This window comes from Semicossyphus pulcher, unplaced genomic scaffold, assembly GCF_022749685.1.
Source record: "Semicossyphus pulcher isolate SPU_LCO1_2020_fin unplaced genomic scaffold, fSemPul1.0.p SCAF_21, whole genome shotgun sequence".
Classification (NCBI taxonomy): domain Eukaryota; kingdom Metazoa; phylum Chordata; class Actinopteri; order Labriformes; family Labridae; genus Semicossyphus; species Semicossyphus pulcher.
In genome coordinates this window covers 5,321,185-5,337,917 of record NW_027211695.1, presented here as the reverse complement: position 1 = coordinate 5,337,917, position 16,733 = coordinate 5,321,185, and the positions used below count along the sequence as shown (strand labels likewise).

Here is a 16,733-nt window from a genome sequence, read left to right as displayed (position 1 = left end):
GTGTTATTGTGTGTGTGTGTGTGTTTTAAAGGGTTAGTTCGGTTCTGAAATAACATGTGTTATGACGCGTAATGAGGAAGCGGTCGACCAGCAAGTCCCATGACCTGCGAGGTAAAATGACTGTTTTGTTAAAGTAATAATCTGGAAGATTTTGATGTAAATAAATGTCTGTTAAGTCACTATCTATCGCTGAATGAGGTAACACAATGGTGATTGAGCCTGTGGCCCACTGATGAAAGCCTTTGCATTTGCAGTATATAGTATTGTTACGGACTGGTGCAACTTTCGTGGAAAAAATCACAAGCGGCGCCCAGTTAGTGACGCGTTTTCCATCAGCCAGCAGTGGTTGGTCTGCCAGAGAGGGTAGGCGGAGCTAAGCGGCTGTTTTTCCAGTCTCTGCAAGTGTTGAGAGTATACAGTAATCTACTATGGCTGAACAAACAAAGAAAAGATGGATGACTACAGATACAACTTCAAAAATAAGTCAAAATCCAAAGAAAAAGAAACAAACTCGACGCTCAGATGAAGCAAACAGTCTAAAAAGGAAAGCAACCGTCAGCGAGGAAAATCAAGAGTTACAACCGGAGCCAACCGTGGACGTCACACATGCAGCACTGTCTGGATATCTGGGAAGTGTGCTTCTGCAATTACACTTTATCACCATAGGTGGCGCCAAAGAGAACGAAACTGACATCTTTGAGATTACAACTTTAAAGGGTTATTTCAGTTTCAAATTAACATGTGTTACGACGTGTAACGAGGCGCCGTTAGACCATGTCATGGCCGTGTCGTGTTCTGCGAGGTGAAATTACTGCTTTTGTTAATGGAGTCTGGTGGCTTTGAAGAGAACTCTCCTTCGCTTTAGACTCAACCAAAAATCAACCGGCACCTCTGTCTTGACGCGATGTATGACACTTTGATCTGATTGGCCTGTTTTTGATGCGATGCATTGGATTGGTATCTGGTCCAAGTCAGTTTTTCTTTCTAGCTCGCAATATCCGTAAATACATATTTTACTCAGTAAAAGATAAGCTACTAAATTACAGTGAGTAATTCATTCACACTGAGTAATTGTAATTCATTACTTCCACCTGTGAGTGGGAGGACATTTAAACACAGCTAACTTCATTTGTGCAACATTTGGACGTCTCCATAAACCCATTTTCAGCACAGTGACAACCTTCTCACAAGCTGAACTCTGCCTGCCATACGAATCACCAGAAACAAGGAGAACAAGAGGGAGAAATTGAGCTCTAGCCATTTTGTTTACAGCCACAGATTTTGATATCTGCTGCCTGGTGAGAGGGAGAGCTCAACAGGTTTAAAGTGAAACAGACAGACGTATTCTCGCACCGTGCAGCCTGAGCGAAAAATCGCTGCTGGGAAACTGTGCTCGTCCTGTTCAGAATTCAAATCAATGTGGAAGGGACCCTGTGGTACGAGAGGAGAACACGGAGGACCCAGGCTGACAGTCAAACCGAGCAGGATGCAGAAATCACAGAGAAGGCGAGGTGCATGGATGTGTGTGTCAGCCTGTTGTTTGGCAAAGCTGGAAAATGCTGAAATAGATGCCTGAGTATGGCTGACTTTGGTCATTCAAAGCATTTACATTAGATGCTTCTCTAATATGGTGTATGTATGGATGATGGACGTGCTATTCAATCTTATATACACCAAACTGGAACCTCCAGGGCCAAAAATTAAAGCCAACACTAAAGTGCCAAAAACTGCAGTTCCTCTAGTGGCCACTTGAGGCTGGCTCCAAAAGTGAGTCAATCCCCATTAGACCCCATATTAAGATGACAAACTTTACAGCCAAATTAAACACGTTTAAAGCCTGGGTTTGCTGTCTTTGGCCAATGATAACTGTACGAGTGAAGAATTTGTATATAACTCACTTGGTTAAATTAAATTAGGGCTTAAAGTTGAGCATCTCACGCCAGTGTTAGGACCAGTTAGGAGTGAGCTCACACAATCCACCATCTCTCTTAGCTCCCCTAGTCTTTCCAATAAACAACTCCGGTCGGCTACCTCTACAAATAGAATCCCATTCTGCTTAAAACCCAGTGGTTGGCTAGATAATTAGCCAGCTGTTGATTAAGCCTCCGCCATCGACTGTTTAGCTCCTCTCCGGCTCCAGCTCCTCATCCAAATTTGGTCACTCCTGGCTCCAAAAAACACAACAAGGCGTCGGCCATGATGCCAATCTCAAGGCTTTAAAACTGCAGTTTACAAACCAGTGGGTAACGTCACGATGACCACGCCCATTTTTTGTATACAGTCTATGGTAAATATTAATATGAAAAAAATTAATAGTAGCTGTATGTTGGTCTTTTCAGATCATGTTCTAACAATCAGGAAGTACTGCAATACTTATTTAAGTGACAATCTCCTCAAATTGAAAAGTAGACATGTGGTATACCAATGTGTTTAGATGACAAACTATATATCACAATGCCTTGCAACATACTCTGTTGTTTTAGTCAGAGACAACGAGTCATGAGAGCATGGATTCAATCTGTAAATTAAACGTAACCTGAGTGTTGGCAATAGAACCATTCACTCTGTACAGGCCTCACTATACCTACCAGCAATGTGGTATAAGCATAGACTGTATAAAAAAGTGGATGACATGACAGCTCCCTAAAAGTGAAGCCAAAACATTTCAAGCGCCCCCTGCTGACTGGCTGCAGTATAGGTCATAAAGCCCACCTCCTCCATGTTAACAGATGGGACATGAGTCAAACTATAAAATCATAAATACACGTCAAACATGGTTTCTGTCATTATAGTTAGTTCTTATCATGCTGATTTACGTCCAAGTGTTTTTCTGACAAGTTTATTTTTAATCTGTTATGTAATTAAATAGAAATGATGATTGACAGCTATGTTGACAAATACGGCTCCTGCAGCCGATCTGTTCCAGATTAGCAGAGTAGAGGAGGAACGGCGAGAGGAGACTAAAACATCACTACAGTCATTGATGTTTCCATCTGTGAACGTCTGCTTCAGACCAGCAGAAGAAGAAGCTACTGCACAGCTCTGGCTACAAATGTCACCATCGCACTATGGCAGCGCCCGCCTCAGGGGTATTTTTGCTTCAATTTTGTACAATGAGAGCAGATGGAGACGTGTCGTCCATCTTTATACAATCATTGGGTTTAACTCTTATGAATAAAAGACAACTTACCACAGCTTCATCTTCAGAGAGAAGCCTCTCCTCATCATGGATGAGTGCCACTTTAGCCTGGACTTCATCCACTGTGATGCTGTTGTGAAGCAAGAAAAAAAGAGGAATAAGTGTAAGTTTGGGTACAATAAGTAGGAATGTTCCACTCTATAGTAACATTTATAAAATAGTAAAAAAAAATATATATATATATGTATATATATATATACAGTACATGTATTTACAAAAACATACAAAGATTGTCCTTCTGGTTTACTATGTTCATTGAAGTATGTTAAAGAGGGGTTATTATGCTGTTTCACATTTTAAGACAAATATATATAATGTTACAATGTTGGATGTCCAGACTAAACGTGGCTGAAGTTTCAAATCTGTAGGTAAAAGTATGTTGGAGTAATCCCCAGGCTTCTCAGCTCAGTACCAGGTTCCACACAGTTTTTTCTACACGCTGCACTTTGTGATGTCGCAAAGATGGCCAATCAGAAGAAAGCATGCAGGGCAGGGTTTCTTAAGGGGACAGAGATGACTGAGTCGTTTCAGGCCGAGGCTGTGTGAGGGCCGGCACAGAGCATCAGTGTGAGAAAAATTAGTTTTTTTAACTGTACATTATGCTAAGCTAGTGAAATATGAAGCTTGAAATTAGCATAAAACACCAACTTTAGCAAACTAGGGATAGTAATATTAGAAATCCTTATAGTTTTCTGGCATAAAGTTTATTTTTTTGCTTTGGAAATGCCAGCGCCTTCACCACTTCTGACACCAACAACCTATTCCCAAGGTATGTTATCCAGAGCACCTGAGGGCCATGCGAAACACTCACTGTAGAGAAACCTTTGAGAAAGTAGAATGAATGTTTTACTTTTTGGACCCGAAGCACCATCTTTTGGCTTCACAAACATGGATTAAGGTGCACAAACTGTTTGGGCTTATCTGGCTTATCAATGAAGCAGGTGGTTCTTCTGTTTCCTCCAGAGATGAAAAAGCAGCGAGTGCAAACAAACTTTAGTGCTGAGGGTAAGTTTCTGTTCATATTCCTCAGGTCAGTTTCAACGTTTTACTGGCTCCCATCTCCTGTCCTTTCAGCCCTTTCTCACTCCAAGTGGCTTGCAACACAATGAGTGGCACACACAACAAAGCAAAATCAAAATCACACACACCACATCGCATCCCAGAACACTTAGATCTTTTCTTCAGCTTGTTCTTCCCTGCTGGTGTCTTTTTCTTCCACAGGCTCCTTCCTAAACTAACATTACCGAGCTGAGATAATGACTGCATGGCCAGGATCAATCCTGGGAGTCCATCAAAAGCGGAAGAGCAGGCAAACATACAAAGCGAACGGCTTGTTCCACTACAGAGGATCAATGCTCGGGGTGAGTGCGGGAGAAAAACAATGGCTCTTTGCATTGTGAGGCGGTGCAGAGGCTGCAGAGGCACGGATCTGGAAACCTGGCTTTGGCCCCGATCACTGAGGGCATTTTTACACATATAGACTGTGGCATCAAAAGCAGGTGCTTCAAAACACACACCTACAGTGTGTTGGACTGAAAGAGACAGTAATAAACATGAGGGAACAGGCTCTGACAAACACACACACACTCTCATAATCCTGACAGAGAGGAGGGGATAAAAAGCACAACCTGTTCGTGGGCCTTTGGGAGGCTCCATCATGGTTCATTTCCTGAAGCAGTTGGTAGACTCTATTTATAGGCCGGCATACTGGTACCAGTTAATCCTGCACTGGGCTGCCAACTGCCTGCCAGCTGGCACAGTGGGTCGCGCTTGTGTGTGGGGCTTGCGAAGGTTCGGGATGAAATATTGGCGAGGAAGTCCAGAATCTTCCTAATGACCAATGAGTGGGGGAGTTTTTCCCCCCCCATAGATCAAACTGATGGGAAGAAAGTTTCACACTCAAACTTTGCTAACTACATCTCCTAAATGGGACCAAAATATCTGAACCTGCAGAACACAGGAAGAAGACCTCATTTCCAGAGTCAATATGTGTATTAACATACAATTATGATGCTAATCAGCAGCATGTTAGCCGTTGACATATTCTGTTATGTATTCCGGAGTGGATTCAAAACTTCCTGGGTAAAAAAACGGTTGCCATTTTTGTCATGAGGCAATTATTGGTGGCTGAATGGACACAAAAATGAGATTAGTTTGCCGCATAAACGAGCGAACAATTATCTGTGAATCTGCATTAAAGATAATTAGCAATTCCAATCGAGTGGATTAAGAACGGGGTAGTGTTTTGCTAAGTGTCATTAGGGACAAAGCCAAGAGCTTTTTTGTACAAGATAAAGAGTCGGCAATGTGCATGCTAATCCGCTTCAAAGTCAGCAAATTGCCTGGCGATGTGCAAGCATCAGGTATACCGGTGACTTTGGACTTTGCATTTATCAGAGCAGTGGCTAAATCAAGCCTGACACTCGGGTGTGTGAGCCGCAGAATAAATGGTGATGTAGCATACATATACAAAAGCCTGCACCTTGCTTTATTCAAATGGGCATCAATACACGTCCTGCCTCGAGAATCCCATTGACTGACGGCGCTGGAAAACAATGGCTGCGCAGAAAAAGGCGGCACTTGCAGATATTTCAGCTTAGTAATGTGTTTGTTTAAGCGCAGACGCCGCTCGGGATGGAGAGGATGGATGGAGTCAGAGCTGGGGAGGGATTGGAGGGCTGAATAATGGTACACATCCAGGCGCAGGAACGCATAAGTGGGCACACAGCGCTCCCCGGGAAAAACCGCTACACAAGCACTTCGTCCTCGATGCGGCCATATGTTTTATAGCGCTTTCAGTTTGCTATGCCCGGCCCCGGCTTCCTTTCCGGGAGAATATGCCCAGTTAGCTTAAGCAGTATTGATTTTTTTTTTGGTGTAGGAAGGTGAGGGAAGTGAGGGTGGGGATAGCAGCGGAGAAAAGGCTCAGACTCATTGGATATCAGGCGGTCTGTTTTTCTGCAAGACACCAGCAAAAAGGATGCCTTATTTTTAGAGGTTAAACACTGCTCACGACAGCACGTTAGGCAGCCTGGGTGGCAGAGGGGAGAGGGGGAAGCTGGGAGATTTGGGTAGGAGGGGGCGACATGTGGGTCTGCTGGGAGTTGAAGATTAAACAATGCAAATAAGGCAATGGATTACTTTTTGGAGTTTGCTGAAGAACAAATAAGTGTAGGAGGTTTGGGGAATGAGATGTGTGCAGTCAGCTCAGACTGATGAGACTTCACTGCATCGGAAGTCGAGCTGGAACTAATGACTGTGGTACATATACATACTGATGTGAATTAGGGACTCAGAAAAGACGTATTTATGTTATTGGATAAGCAGTATAAGATGTGAGAGCGACAATATGAGTTTAATCCAGGTTGTTATTTAGGTTGTTTGTGTTTCACTTTGACGCATTAGCAGGATTTCTCTTGAGGACTACAAGAATTACAAGACCGAAAACTTCACCTTTGTGAATTATAATTCCTATAATTTAAGCTATATTTTCTACTTGCCATAAAAATTAGGAATTAAAAGTTCCTTAGATCCATCAATCCATCCATTTTCCTTTGCTTATCCAAGGTCAGGTTGCAGTGGCAAGTTAGCCCAGACGTCCCTCTCCCTAGCAACATCTTCAAGCTCCTTCTGTGGGATCCTGAGGTGTTCCCAGGCCAGGTGGGATATATAATCCCCCAAGCGGGCTCTGGATCTAACCCGGGGTTTCCTCCCAGTTGGACTTGCCTGGAAAACCTCCACAGGAAGGCGCCTAGGAGGCATCCTAATCAGGTGCCTGGACCACCTCAACTGGCTCCTTTGGATGCAAAGGAGTAGCGGATCTACTCCGAGCTCCCTCTGGATGTCCGAGCTCCTTATACCCCTTTCGCAACAAAATTAGCGTGTTGACGATGGTTTTTCAGACCCAGGAAGACCCGCTAATAAATGCCAATGACACAGGTTTTGTGCTGATTGTAACCTTTCCCACTAAGCAAAAAAGCTGGTTGTTAGCGGGTTTTCTGACCAGTGGAAAAGGGGCTTCACTCTATCTCTAAGGTTGAGCCCACCCATGCAGAGGAAGCTCATTTGGGCAGCTTTTAATCGCCGACTCATTCTTTCGGTCACTACCAAAGGTCATGACCATAGTTGAGGGGTGGAACGTCGACCGACCGGTAAATGGAGAGCTTCGCCTGACAGGTCAGCTCCTTCTTTTCCTTAGATGGCCCTCATTTTTCTTATTACCTTGTAATTTTGTAGTTAACTCTTAAAATACAATGTAAAATAACAATGTCAGTCACACTTTTAACATTCGAGCACAAAATGTGCTTCAGCTTTTGTGATTCCTCTTAACCTTGCTCATTTTTATCGTCCAGTGCTTAAAGTTGGAGGAGCACAATGTTCAAGGACACAACTGAAATATACAACTAGATGTGAAACCTTCAATCTTTTTCTCCACACACTCCCCGGCTTTCATGCCCACTGTGGAACATTTTTTAGAACTGCACAGTAGGAGGAGAAAAAGCCCAAACTGGGAGAAAATATTCTTTTAGAATTTCTTTAGTATTGGATTTCATAGTAATCTAAATACTGTGACAGAAGCCTTTTCACCCTGGCAAGAGGGGGAGTCCTGAGGGAACGACTGTTTCAGTGTAAAAAGATCATTGGTGGCGTTTAGAAGAGCTGAACCAGTGAAAAACCTTTGCTGATACTGTTTTACAACTATTATAATATACGTTACCATTTCAACATCATTTTAAGGCTCAAACATAAGACATATATGGGCTTCTAGAGTCCTTAAAGGGGGGGTATTATGCTGATTTCAATAATCATATTTCACTCTGTGATACCTGTGGAGTTGCTTAGCATAATTTACAGGTTTTTCTCACACTGGTGCCCTGTGCAGGCCCTCATACAGCCTCTGACGACTCAGTCAGCCCCATCTCTTTAAGAAACCCCGCCCCTACAAGCCCGCTTTCTTCTGATTGGCCAGCTCTGTCAGGTGCCTTCTTTGTGGCAATTGAGATTCATTGCGCGCCAATTCAAACAAAATGGCGGACTCTTACATGGCCGAGGAATACACTTTTAAATGTAAAAGTTTTTGTCAACTCACTTGAATAGCAAGAGATACACGTGGGCCCTTGAAACAACTTATCTTTAAAATAATAGGTTAAGTTACGTGACGTTAGTAATCCTAACTAGTTAGCCCACTGGCTACCTGTTGCCAGGCGACAGAAGCAGCGTTGCGTGACGCAAGGGTAACGGCCAGAACAGCTGGTGATGCAAACAGAAAATGCTCCATAGACCAGACCGTCTCATTTCAGTTCGGCTTTAACGGTCTACGCTGGCTATAAACGGCGCATCCTCCGTAGACCACCTCCTTCGAAGGATGCAGCCCCTGGATTGGGACACAGCTAAGGGCAAGAAGCTCTGCTGTGTCTCGTGCAGATGCCTAAATATAGAGTGCCTCCACTTTGTGACATCACAAAGTGAAGTAGGTAGAAAAAATGTCCAAAACCTGGCGTTCACAGCAGCCTGCAGACTTTTTTAGCAGGGGATTTCTCCAACATACTTTTACCTACAGATTTGAAACTTCACCCAAGTTTGTAATAATATACATGTCTTAAAATGTGAAACAGCATAATACCCCCTCTTTAAAATAGGGACGCATTGGGCAAAACATCACAGGAACACTGTAGGTTTTCAAAAGTCGCAGATTAAATAATCAGTATGTTACCTTCCGTCTTTATTGCTGTCCAGTAACTGGAAAGTGTCTCTGACTGAGCTGTTCTGACGTCTGAGACCTAAAAAAGAAGAAGGAGAGTTATTGTCATAGTACCTGACAATATTTTAGGTGTTCATATTTTAAGCACAATGAGTCACGCCAACAAAGGGGTAATATTTTTATTACAAAGCCGTGTTGGATTTGCTCTTTAATCACCGATCACTGCTATAAACACTAATCCATCTGAGAGGCAGGGATGGAGAAAAAGGACAGAGCTGGAGTTGGATTTAAAAACACGGGAAGTGGAGGAGGGGGATGGAGGGGTGGAGGTTTTTGGGCAATCAGGCAATGAGTCAGTCACGCTGTGCGAGAACATTTGGTTTCCCTGTAGGAAAAAAAAAGCATGTAAGAGTCCAGAATGCAATCAGGAGGCTTTGTGCTCTAACGGCTGCTATGACAGTGATTTCCCTCTTCTCCATTCACATGAAAAGAGACGCTAAAACTTCCTCGGCCCCCTTTTTTTCCGAGCATGTGACCCCGGCTGATTCAGGTTTTTGTGAATCACATTCATTGGGACTGGGAGGGAGGAAGGAGGAAGTTCTCTTCACATCATGAGCAGAGGGGAAAATGTAAAGGGGCAAAGTGATTGGCCCTGAAGTCTGGGGAAAAGCACTTTACATAATGCTAATTGCGCATCCGCCGCAATTAGCTTTCCTTGCTAATTACAGAAAAGCTAATTGTGAGATTACCATTTTTTTGCCAGCATACAGTAGAGTGCCTGTGTCGCCAGGATCCTGAATGCAGCGTCGCCAAAATCAACCTTAAATCATGCGGCTGTTTGAATGTAAGTTAAATAGGATGCACGATTGTACACGACCGGAAGCAGCAAGATGTTTATGGAGGAGCCAGAATCCTCTGCCCTCTTGCTGCCTCGGCTCAACCGAGGGGAAAAAACCTGATTTGCTAATATTCCTCTGCGCTACACACAGCATCTGTCATATTAGTGGCCTATTCTTCTGTTTGAACTGCGCTCTATTCCCAACCTAGTGCTTGACATTCTCAACCCATCCTCTAGTCGCTCCGTCTCGCACAAAAAAGAAAAAATGAGCGCAGAGAGGAGCAAGAGAAATGGTCTCATCCCTCCCCTCTACTGCAGAGCTGTGGCTATGAAAAACAAGCATAAGGAGGATGGATGGAGGGGGGAGAAAGATGGAGTGGAGGTAAAAGGAAGAGGAGGAAGAATGTGGAGAATAAGTGAAAGGAGGTTGAAGACAGTGGCTCTTTAGGCCCATGGCACATATAGGGGGCTATGTTTACTAATGGACGCCATCACTCATCCGCCCATGTTGCCCCGGCGAAAGCTGCGGCGCACTCGTAAAATAAGCGAGGCACAAAAGAGAGCAGAGAAAATGGAACGTATCAGCAGGAGGCTGCAGATCCACAGAGCACGTTATCCACACAGAGTCCTTTCTTTGTTATTGTCGGCTCTGCACTCCAAGGCTAACAAAACACACACTCTGCTTTCTTCATACGCTCTTAAGCAATATTTCCAGGAGGGAAATTACGCCGTTCTGAGGGGGAAAATGCTTTGACATGGAAATGTGTCACGAGGCTGCAGGTGTTGCATTTAACTTTTACTTTACAGAGGAGAGAAGGTAAATATAAAGATTGCAAATAACCCGAAAGGGTGCAGCAGATGGTGCCGCATCAGAGTGATTCAGATTCTGCAGCACAATGAAAACACTGAAAAATATGGATTTAATGGTGTTCATGATTTCATCAGGGTCAAGATTACAATAGGCTCATTCTTCGCACTCTTCCAAGGTTCCAACACCGTTAATACTGGAAGTGATTCTAATGACGGCAATGTTACACTCTTCCTGCTTTGCTTGGCTTCTTAACGTGTAACATATAGTTACTTTAAAGAGGGGGTATTATGCTGTTTCACATTTTAACACATATATATAATGTTACAATGTTGGATGTCCAGAATAAACGTGGGTGAAGTTTCGAATCTGTAGGTAAAAGTGTGTTGGAGTAATCCCCAGGCTTCTCAGCTCAGTCTGCAGGCTGCTGTGAACGCCAGGTTTTTTCGACATGGTGCACTCTGTGACGTCACAAAGTGCAGCCTCGGCAGTCCTTGGAGAGCTGGCCAATCAGAAGAAAGTGGGCTTGTAAGGGCAGGGTTTCTTAAAGGGACAGAGCTGACTGAGTCGTATCAGGCAGAGGCTGTATGAGGGAAAGTTTTTTTAGCTGTAAATTATGCTAAGCTACTCCACAGGTATCACAGAGTGAAATATGCATCTTGAAATTAGCATAATACCCCCCCTTTATTGTCTTCTATTCTAGGTCTTAACATCAAAAGACATACATTTACACTTTGAACTGCAAAATCAGACCCAACTTAATGTCGGGCTTCAAGGTGCCCTGGTGGTCCACTTCATCTCTGGCTGGGGACGATATTTTCATCAGGTTCTAACAGAAGCTTTAAATACTACAAATAAATTAAAAGGCTACATAATATCCACTGAGATGAATACATAGTTTGAAGGCATTGCAAGTTAATTTTCATAATGTATTACAGGAAGTAGGAAGCAATGCCTTTCTATCCTCAAGAAAAGCAATATTAAGGACTAAGAGGTGTTTGCCCACATCTGTGGTTATATGAATAGAAAATACACCTAGTAGCTAAGGGGTCCCCCTTTTCCTCACCGTAGGGAGAAAAAACTCAAGCAGTAAGCGCATGACATGTTTGGCACTGGAACTGTTGCATATAGGTTACCTCAGGGGAAGTACTGAGGTAGTTGGAGACAGTCTGAAGACCAATTTTTTTGAGTATTCCTTGTATATGATGTTTCTTAGAATCCATACAGCCCTATGCAAAAATCCACATACTGTATGTACACAGTATACAGGGCTGAACATTAACAAATCAGACATCCTCAAACACACATTGCACAAAGATGTTAAAAGTGTCTGTAGTGGCTCTGTGAATAGATCTCTGTATATCTTGTATGAGACTGTTAGGAGTAGGAAGTTGAGCATTATATGCTCCTGCCTGTAGAAACATGTGTGCCAATGACTCATCAGTTGAATCATCAGTCTAGAAAGTGGGATTTAACTAACTTCCTCATATTTTATGGTAATCTCTTGAATTTATTACACACCCCTTCTCAAATTATGCTTTACTAAAATGGGTTTAGAGTAACTTTGACTATCTCAGCAGGTTTTATTTAGACATATAAGTTCTTGTCCATCCTGAATGTATCCGAACAGCAGACAGAAACAGAGATAAAGACAGCAGAAGTGTATTTTTTTTTTTGTAAAGAAATAGATATAAAGTGACTGGTTTAACACGCTGACAGAGTTAACATGACTTAAATGGGCTAAAGGAAGGTTGTCATTTCACCAAGACTAAACCAGTAGTTCTGACAATAATGATCATTTACGAGAGCTTCATATTGAATATTAATAAATTAAAAAAAACATTTATTAAGATGTTATAAATAGGTGTAAAATGAGCGAATTTACACTAAAATGATCTGAAGCATTTTTAATAAGGCTATGACAAAGACTTGCTTTGCACTGTATTTGCATTAAGGGATGTGATTACGATGCAAGAAGAACCGATAACATGAAGACCTTTACTAGAGAGAGACGATTCCAACAGGTGTAAAAAGAGTCGTGCATAATCATGTCTTAATTTTCTATGCCTCCAGGCTTCCTTTGATCATTAGTATACTGACTTTTAGTAAGTATTATTACCCGGCTGTGTTAAATACTTGATTCTAATTGGTTAATTACAGCATTCCAAGGCTGCTTCGTCACTATAGCAAACGGTTGCTATGAAGAACAGACCGTTGCTAGGGATGCGGCTCTAATCATACAATCTGGAGGACTAACTGTAATCATATCAATCCGCCGAAAGAAGTCCGGTAACTTTGTCGTCAGTGTGCTTACAGAGGGGGTAAAAAGAAAAGAGACAATTAAAGATTAAACGATACAAAAACAGGAGGAAAGACAGAGAGATGTACAAAGCTGAAGACAGCACATGAAGTAAACATTAAACGGAACACAGCATGGGATACGGCGGTGTTTAAAGACGGTGAATGGAAATGAAAATGTCAACACACTCTGACAGTGACGAGACAGAAAACGTCAATAAGGTGCTGCGCTGATTCCTGCAGTCGGGTTCAACTTGTCTTACTTCACCATTAGTGGAAATGTTTCCATTTATTGTGAGTGATAACAGCTAGCTTAGCTCATTTTAAGAAGAATACTAACCGTTGCTATGGACGCAGCACTAAAATCATTCCAAATCAATATTTTGTGTCAAATTGTTGATTCAGTAAGTAAATAGCTATGTAAAAAGTGGGATAATGTATAGCGAGCAGGTTGTTATAGCGTATATTGTATATAACAAAATCCTGCTCACCCTGTCGGGGTTCCATTCCGCTATAACAACCTGCTCACTGTACATTAGCCCTTCTTCAATAAGGTAAAGACAATAATCATCTCCCTTAAATCCAACAATGATCTCACTTAGGCAAACACAGGGAACCTGCAGGGAATCACATACAAGCAATTTTTGTTTTATGAAGAGGTGCCACACCTCTTATACCAAATGAACGCCCATGTGGATTCTTACTAATGCATCTAATTCTTATGTTGAGTCTAAAAATACAAACTCAGAAGACAAAGAAATCATTTGTTGCCTTACAGTGTAGTTTTTATGAATTGTTGATAACATAAACGACTCCAAAGAGGGATGTATAACCTGCTTTAAGCCTGTATGTGCTTGGAAATGTATGAATTAATTAGACTTACAATGTCAAATCATTGTGCATGACTGCATTGTTGGAAAACGCCAAATCAGACACAATGAAGTTATGTTGAATATGGATGTAATTTCGGGTGAAATTGCATAAGACAGTGAATCTCTCATAGTTCTTGCAGTGTATTTAAGGAAAACTAAGCAACATGAGACCTCACGTCTCAGATAAACCAGCGCTGCTTTGACTGCCGGGGCCTCCTGAAATCTCAGCACGTTTAATTTATGCCATTCGGTTCCTAACTGCACCCGTGTACCTTTGCGGAACGCGAGTAGTGGAGAGACGGTCGGCTCCAGAAATCAGGTCAACCACTGGATTAATGATGAACTTGAGGAAATCCCCTCAAACTGTGGGTGAACTCGCAGCCGGTGTAGCTTTGCATATTCAGGGGAACCATTAAAGAGACATTAAATGCAGTTTGTGTCTACGTGAGGGGATCGTATCAAATAAACATCATCAGAGGAGGGAGAGACCTCCGCATGAACCCCGAGCTTACTCAGGTTGGCAATCAGAGGGAGGCACGTGATCAGTGTCCGGGAAAAGCAAAGGCTTTGTTATTCAATGAGGATTTAACAGGAACTCCCAGCATGCTTTGCAAAAAGAGAGACAACTTCATATACTTAGCTAGCTTAGGTTACAACTCAATTGCTTGTACGCTGAAAATACAATGATAACGCACTATTTTGGACTAAGTAAAGGTATAAGGCACCCTTCAAAATAAGAGTCCCCTTAAGGCATGTAAAAAAAAAGCTAATGCTAAATAAAATGTGGCGACTCGCACTGTAAAAAACAATATCCAATATCTCCAAGTCTTGCAATTACAACAGCACTTTTCCAATAACCCGGCCCTTTAAGACTTCTCAATAAGTTTGCGTGAAGCCCCGGGGAGACGTGTTTGAGCGACAGCAGCACCAAAGGGAAACACTGTTAAGTTCTACTTTGCGGGCTCAGCTGCTTGTTCCTCCGGCTTTTCATTTATATTTGGAGACCTGCTATTGACGGGTCATAAAGGGGAAAGACGAGGTAGTATTTGTTGTGATGTTTCTATATTTAATTGAGATAACGCAATATTTGTCCCTGTGGGTGCCTTGTAGTTTAAGGCTCGTTTTGTGTGGAAGCACTGAGAATGCACAGCTTAGACACATTTATATAAAGAAAAGAGATCTATAGGAGGTTAAAGATTCTTTTCACATTCACATAAAATTAAATTATGTTAAAAGTCTGAAATAACATTGAAAATGTTGGCTTAAAGCAGCCATGAGCAACTCTAATTTGTGTGGATTTTGGCGCCCCCTGTGGACAATGCTGTAACCTTCATGTCTTCGCTCATCAACTCCTGTGCATGTCTGCCTTGTGTTCTCTGAAGTTAAATCTCACTCGGCTTAATTTGAACTCTCCAAAGTACTACTTACTGTGAACATCCGCCAGGGAAAATGTAAACAAAGGTTAGTGATAGCAGCGACAGGCATTCTAAATAACTTTATAGAATCTTCTAGCTAATGGTTAGGTTTGCTTTTGCAGGTCATACAGAGGCGTCATTATAAATTAAGGCTGTTTCATAACCGGTTTAAAACTTCTTACAGTAAGTTTGATGGAGCTTTGTGAATATTAAGGAACTTTGAATTTCAAGAAACCTGGTTAAAGGCAAGTTAATTCAAATATGAGGGCGATCTTATTGCATAGAGAGTAGAACGTAAATCTACATCTTTCAATCAATGACCTCCAGCTCTTTCCTAGCACAAGCACAGGTAAGGTATTTAATTGGGGTCGCTGGATTCACTCAGTGGGTAGAGCGCACATCCCATGTATGGAGGCTACAGTCCTCTACGCAGCGGCTGCAGGTTCGACTTCCGCTTGGCCCTTTGCTGCATGTCATCCCCCACTCTCTTCTCCCAATATTTCCTGTCTCTTTCAGTTATCCTATCCTATTTAAAAAGAAGAAAACGCTGCCAAATAACGCTAGGTCACGGACATGCACCGTCATGATCACCAGTGCAGCTGCCACCCTCACAACAATCAACGTTACCGTAGGCTGAGCTCAGCTACCGCATCAGTCGCTAGCGGGATTGGAAAGTCAACATGGCGAACACAGATGGTAGGCTGGTACTTGTGTGTATTTTGAATGAAAATAAATCGAAATAGTGTTATTGAAATAACTTGTATTCATGTTTTTATAAATAAATAGCTGCGTCTTATATTCTAGATTTTACGGTAAGTATTAATCAACATGTTCTGTCAGAGGTTGCAGGCAGAAGAAAGTCTAGAAAAGTAGCCTCTGGAACTCGACCACACACACACACACACACACACACACACTCACAAACTGTCATTAGAAGTGCATAATAAAAGCCTCAACGGATAGCCAACATGGACGAGACATGCCAACGCCACCACGGAAATGAAAATTGATGGTTGTTACGGCCTGAAGATGAGCAGTAATGGAAGTAAAGGATGACAGCCTTGAGAACGGGGTGGGGGGGGTAAGATGACTGGCAAAGGTCAGCTCACACGGCGGGGGAGCGTGATGGATGCGTGCTCGGAGGAGCCGGCGAAGTCAAATGACCTTTATTGCAATCAAAAGTTTGACTTGAGGGACAGATTGACACGAGACAGGCAATCAATGGGTGGTGTTTCAGAGGGGGAGTGTGAGAGACATGACAGCACAGGGAAAGATAGTGGAGAAACGTGTTGTTTTTCTACGTTTAAATAACAAAGAAATGACTCCTTCAAAATAAAAGAAGAAAAAATCGTGATTGTCAGTTTCCTATTTGTGTTAAAGGTGTGTATTTTCTGCTCCACTGCCTCTCCAACACACTCACGTAATGACTGGAAATCCTTCTGGACTTCAGCGCACAAATCGACAGAGAACATTTCCCATACAGCCTCACAACTTTCCCTGTACGTTCTCACACGCACGTCTGAACGTCACTTTAAATGCCGAGCCAGCTAGTGCTCCGAGCGATAAGGGAATTTCACTGTGAGTCATAAGAAACGTCTCTGT

General features: G+C 42.5%; 1 protein-coding gene across 1 annotated transcript in view; it reads right to left on the bottom strand.

Moving 5' to 3' along the window:
- Positions 1–16,733, bottom strand: part of LOC138600834 (glucosidase 2 subunit beta-like) — a 165,808-nt gene that overhangs the window by 134,246 nt on the left and 14,829 nt on the right. The window contains exons 7-8 of the mRNA XM_069672353.1: positions 8,913–8,979; positions 3,191–3,269 (exon numbers count right to left, since the gene is read on the bottom strand). Coding sequence (XP_069528454.1) covers positions 3,191–3,269; positions 8,913–8,979 — 146 coding nt within the window. The remainder of the gene's footprint in view (positions 1–3,190; positions 3,270–8,912; positions 8,980–16,733) is intronic.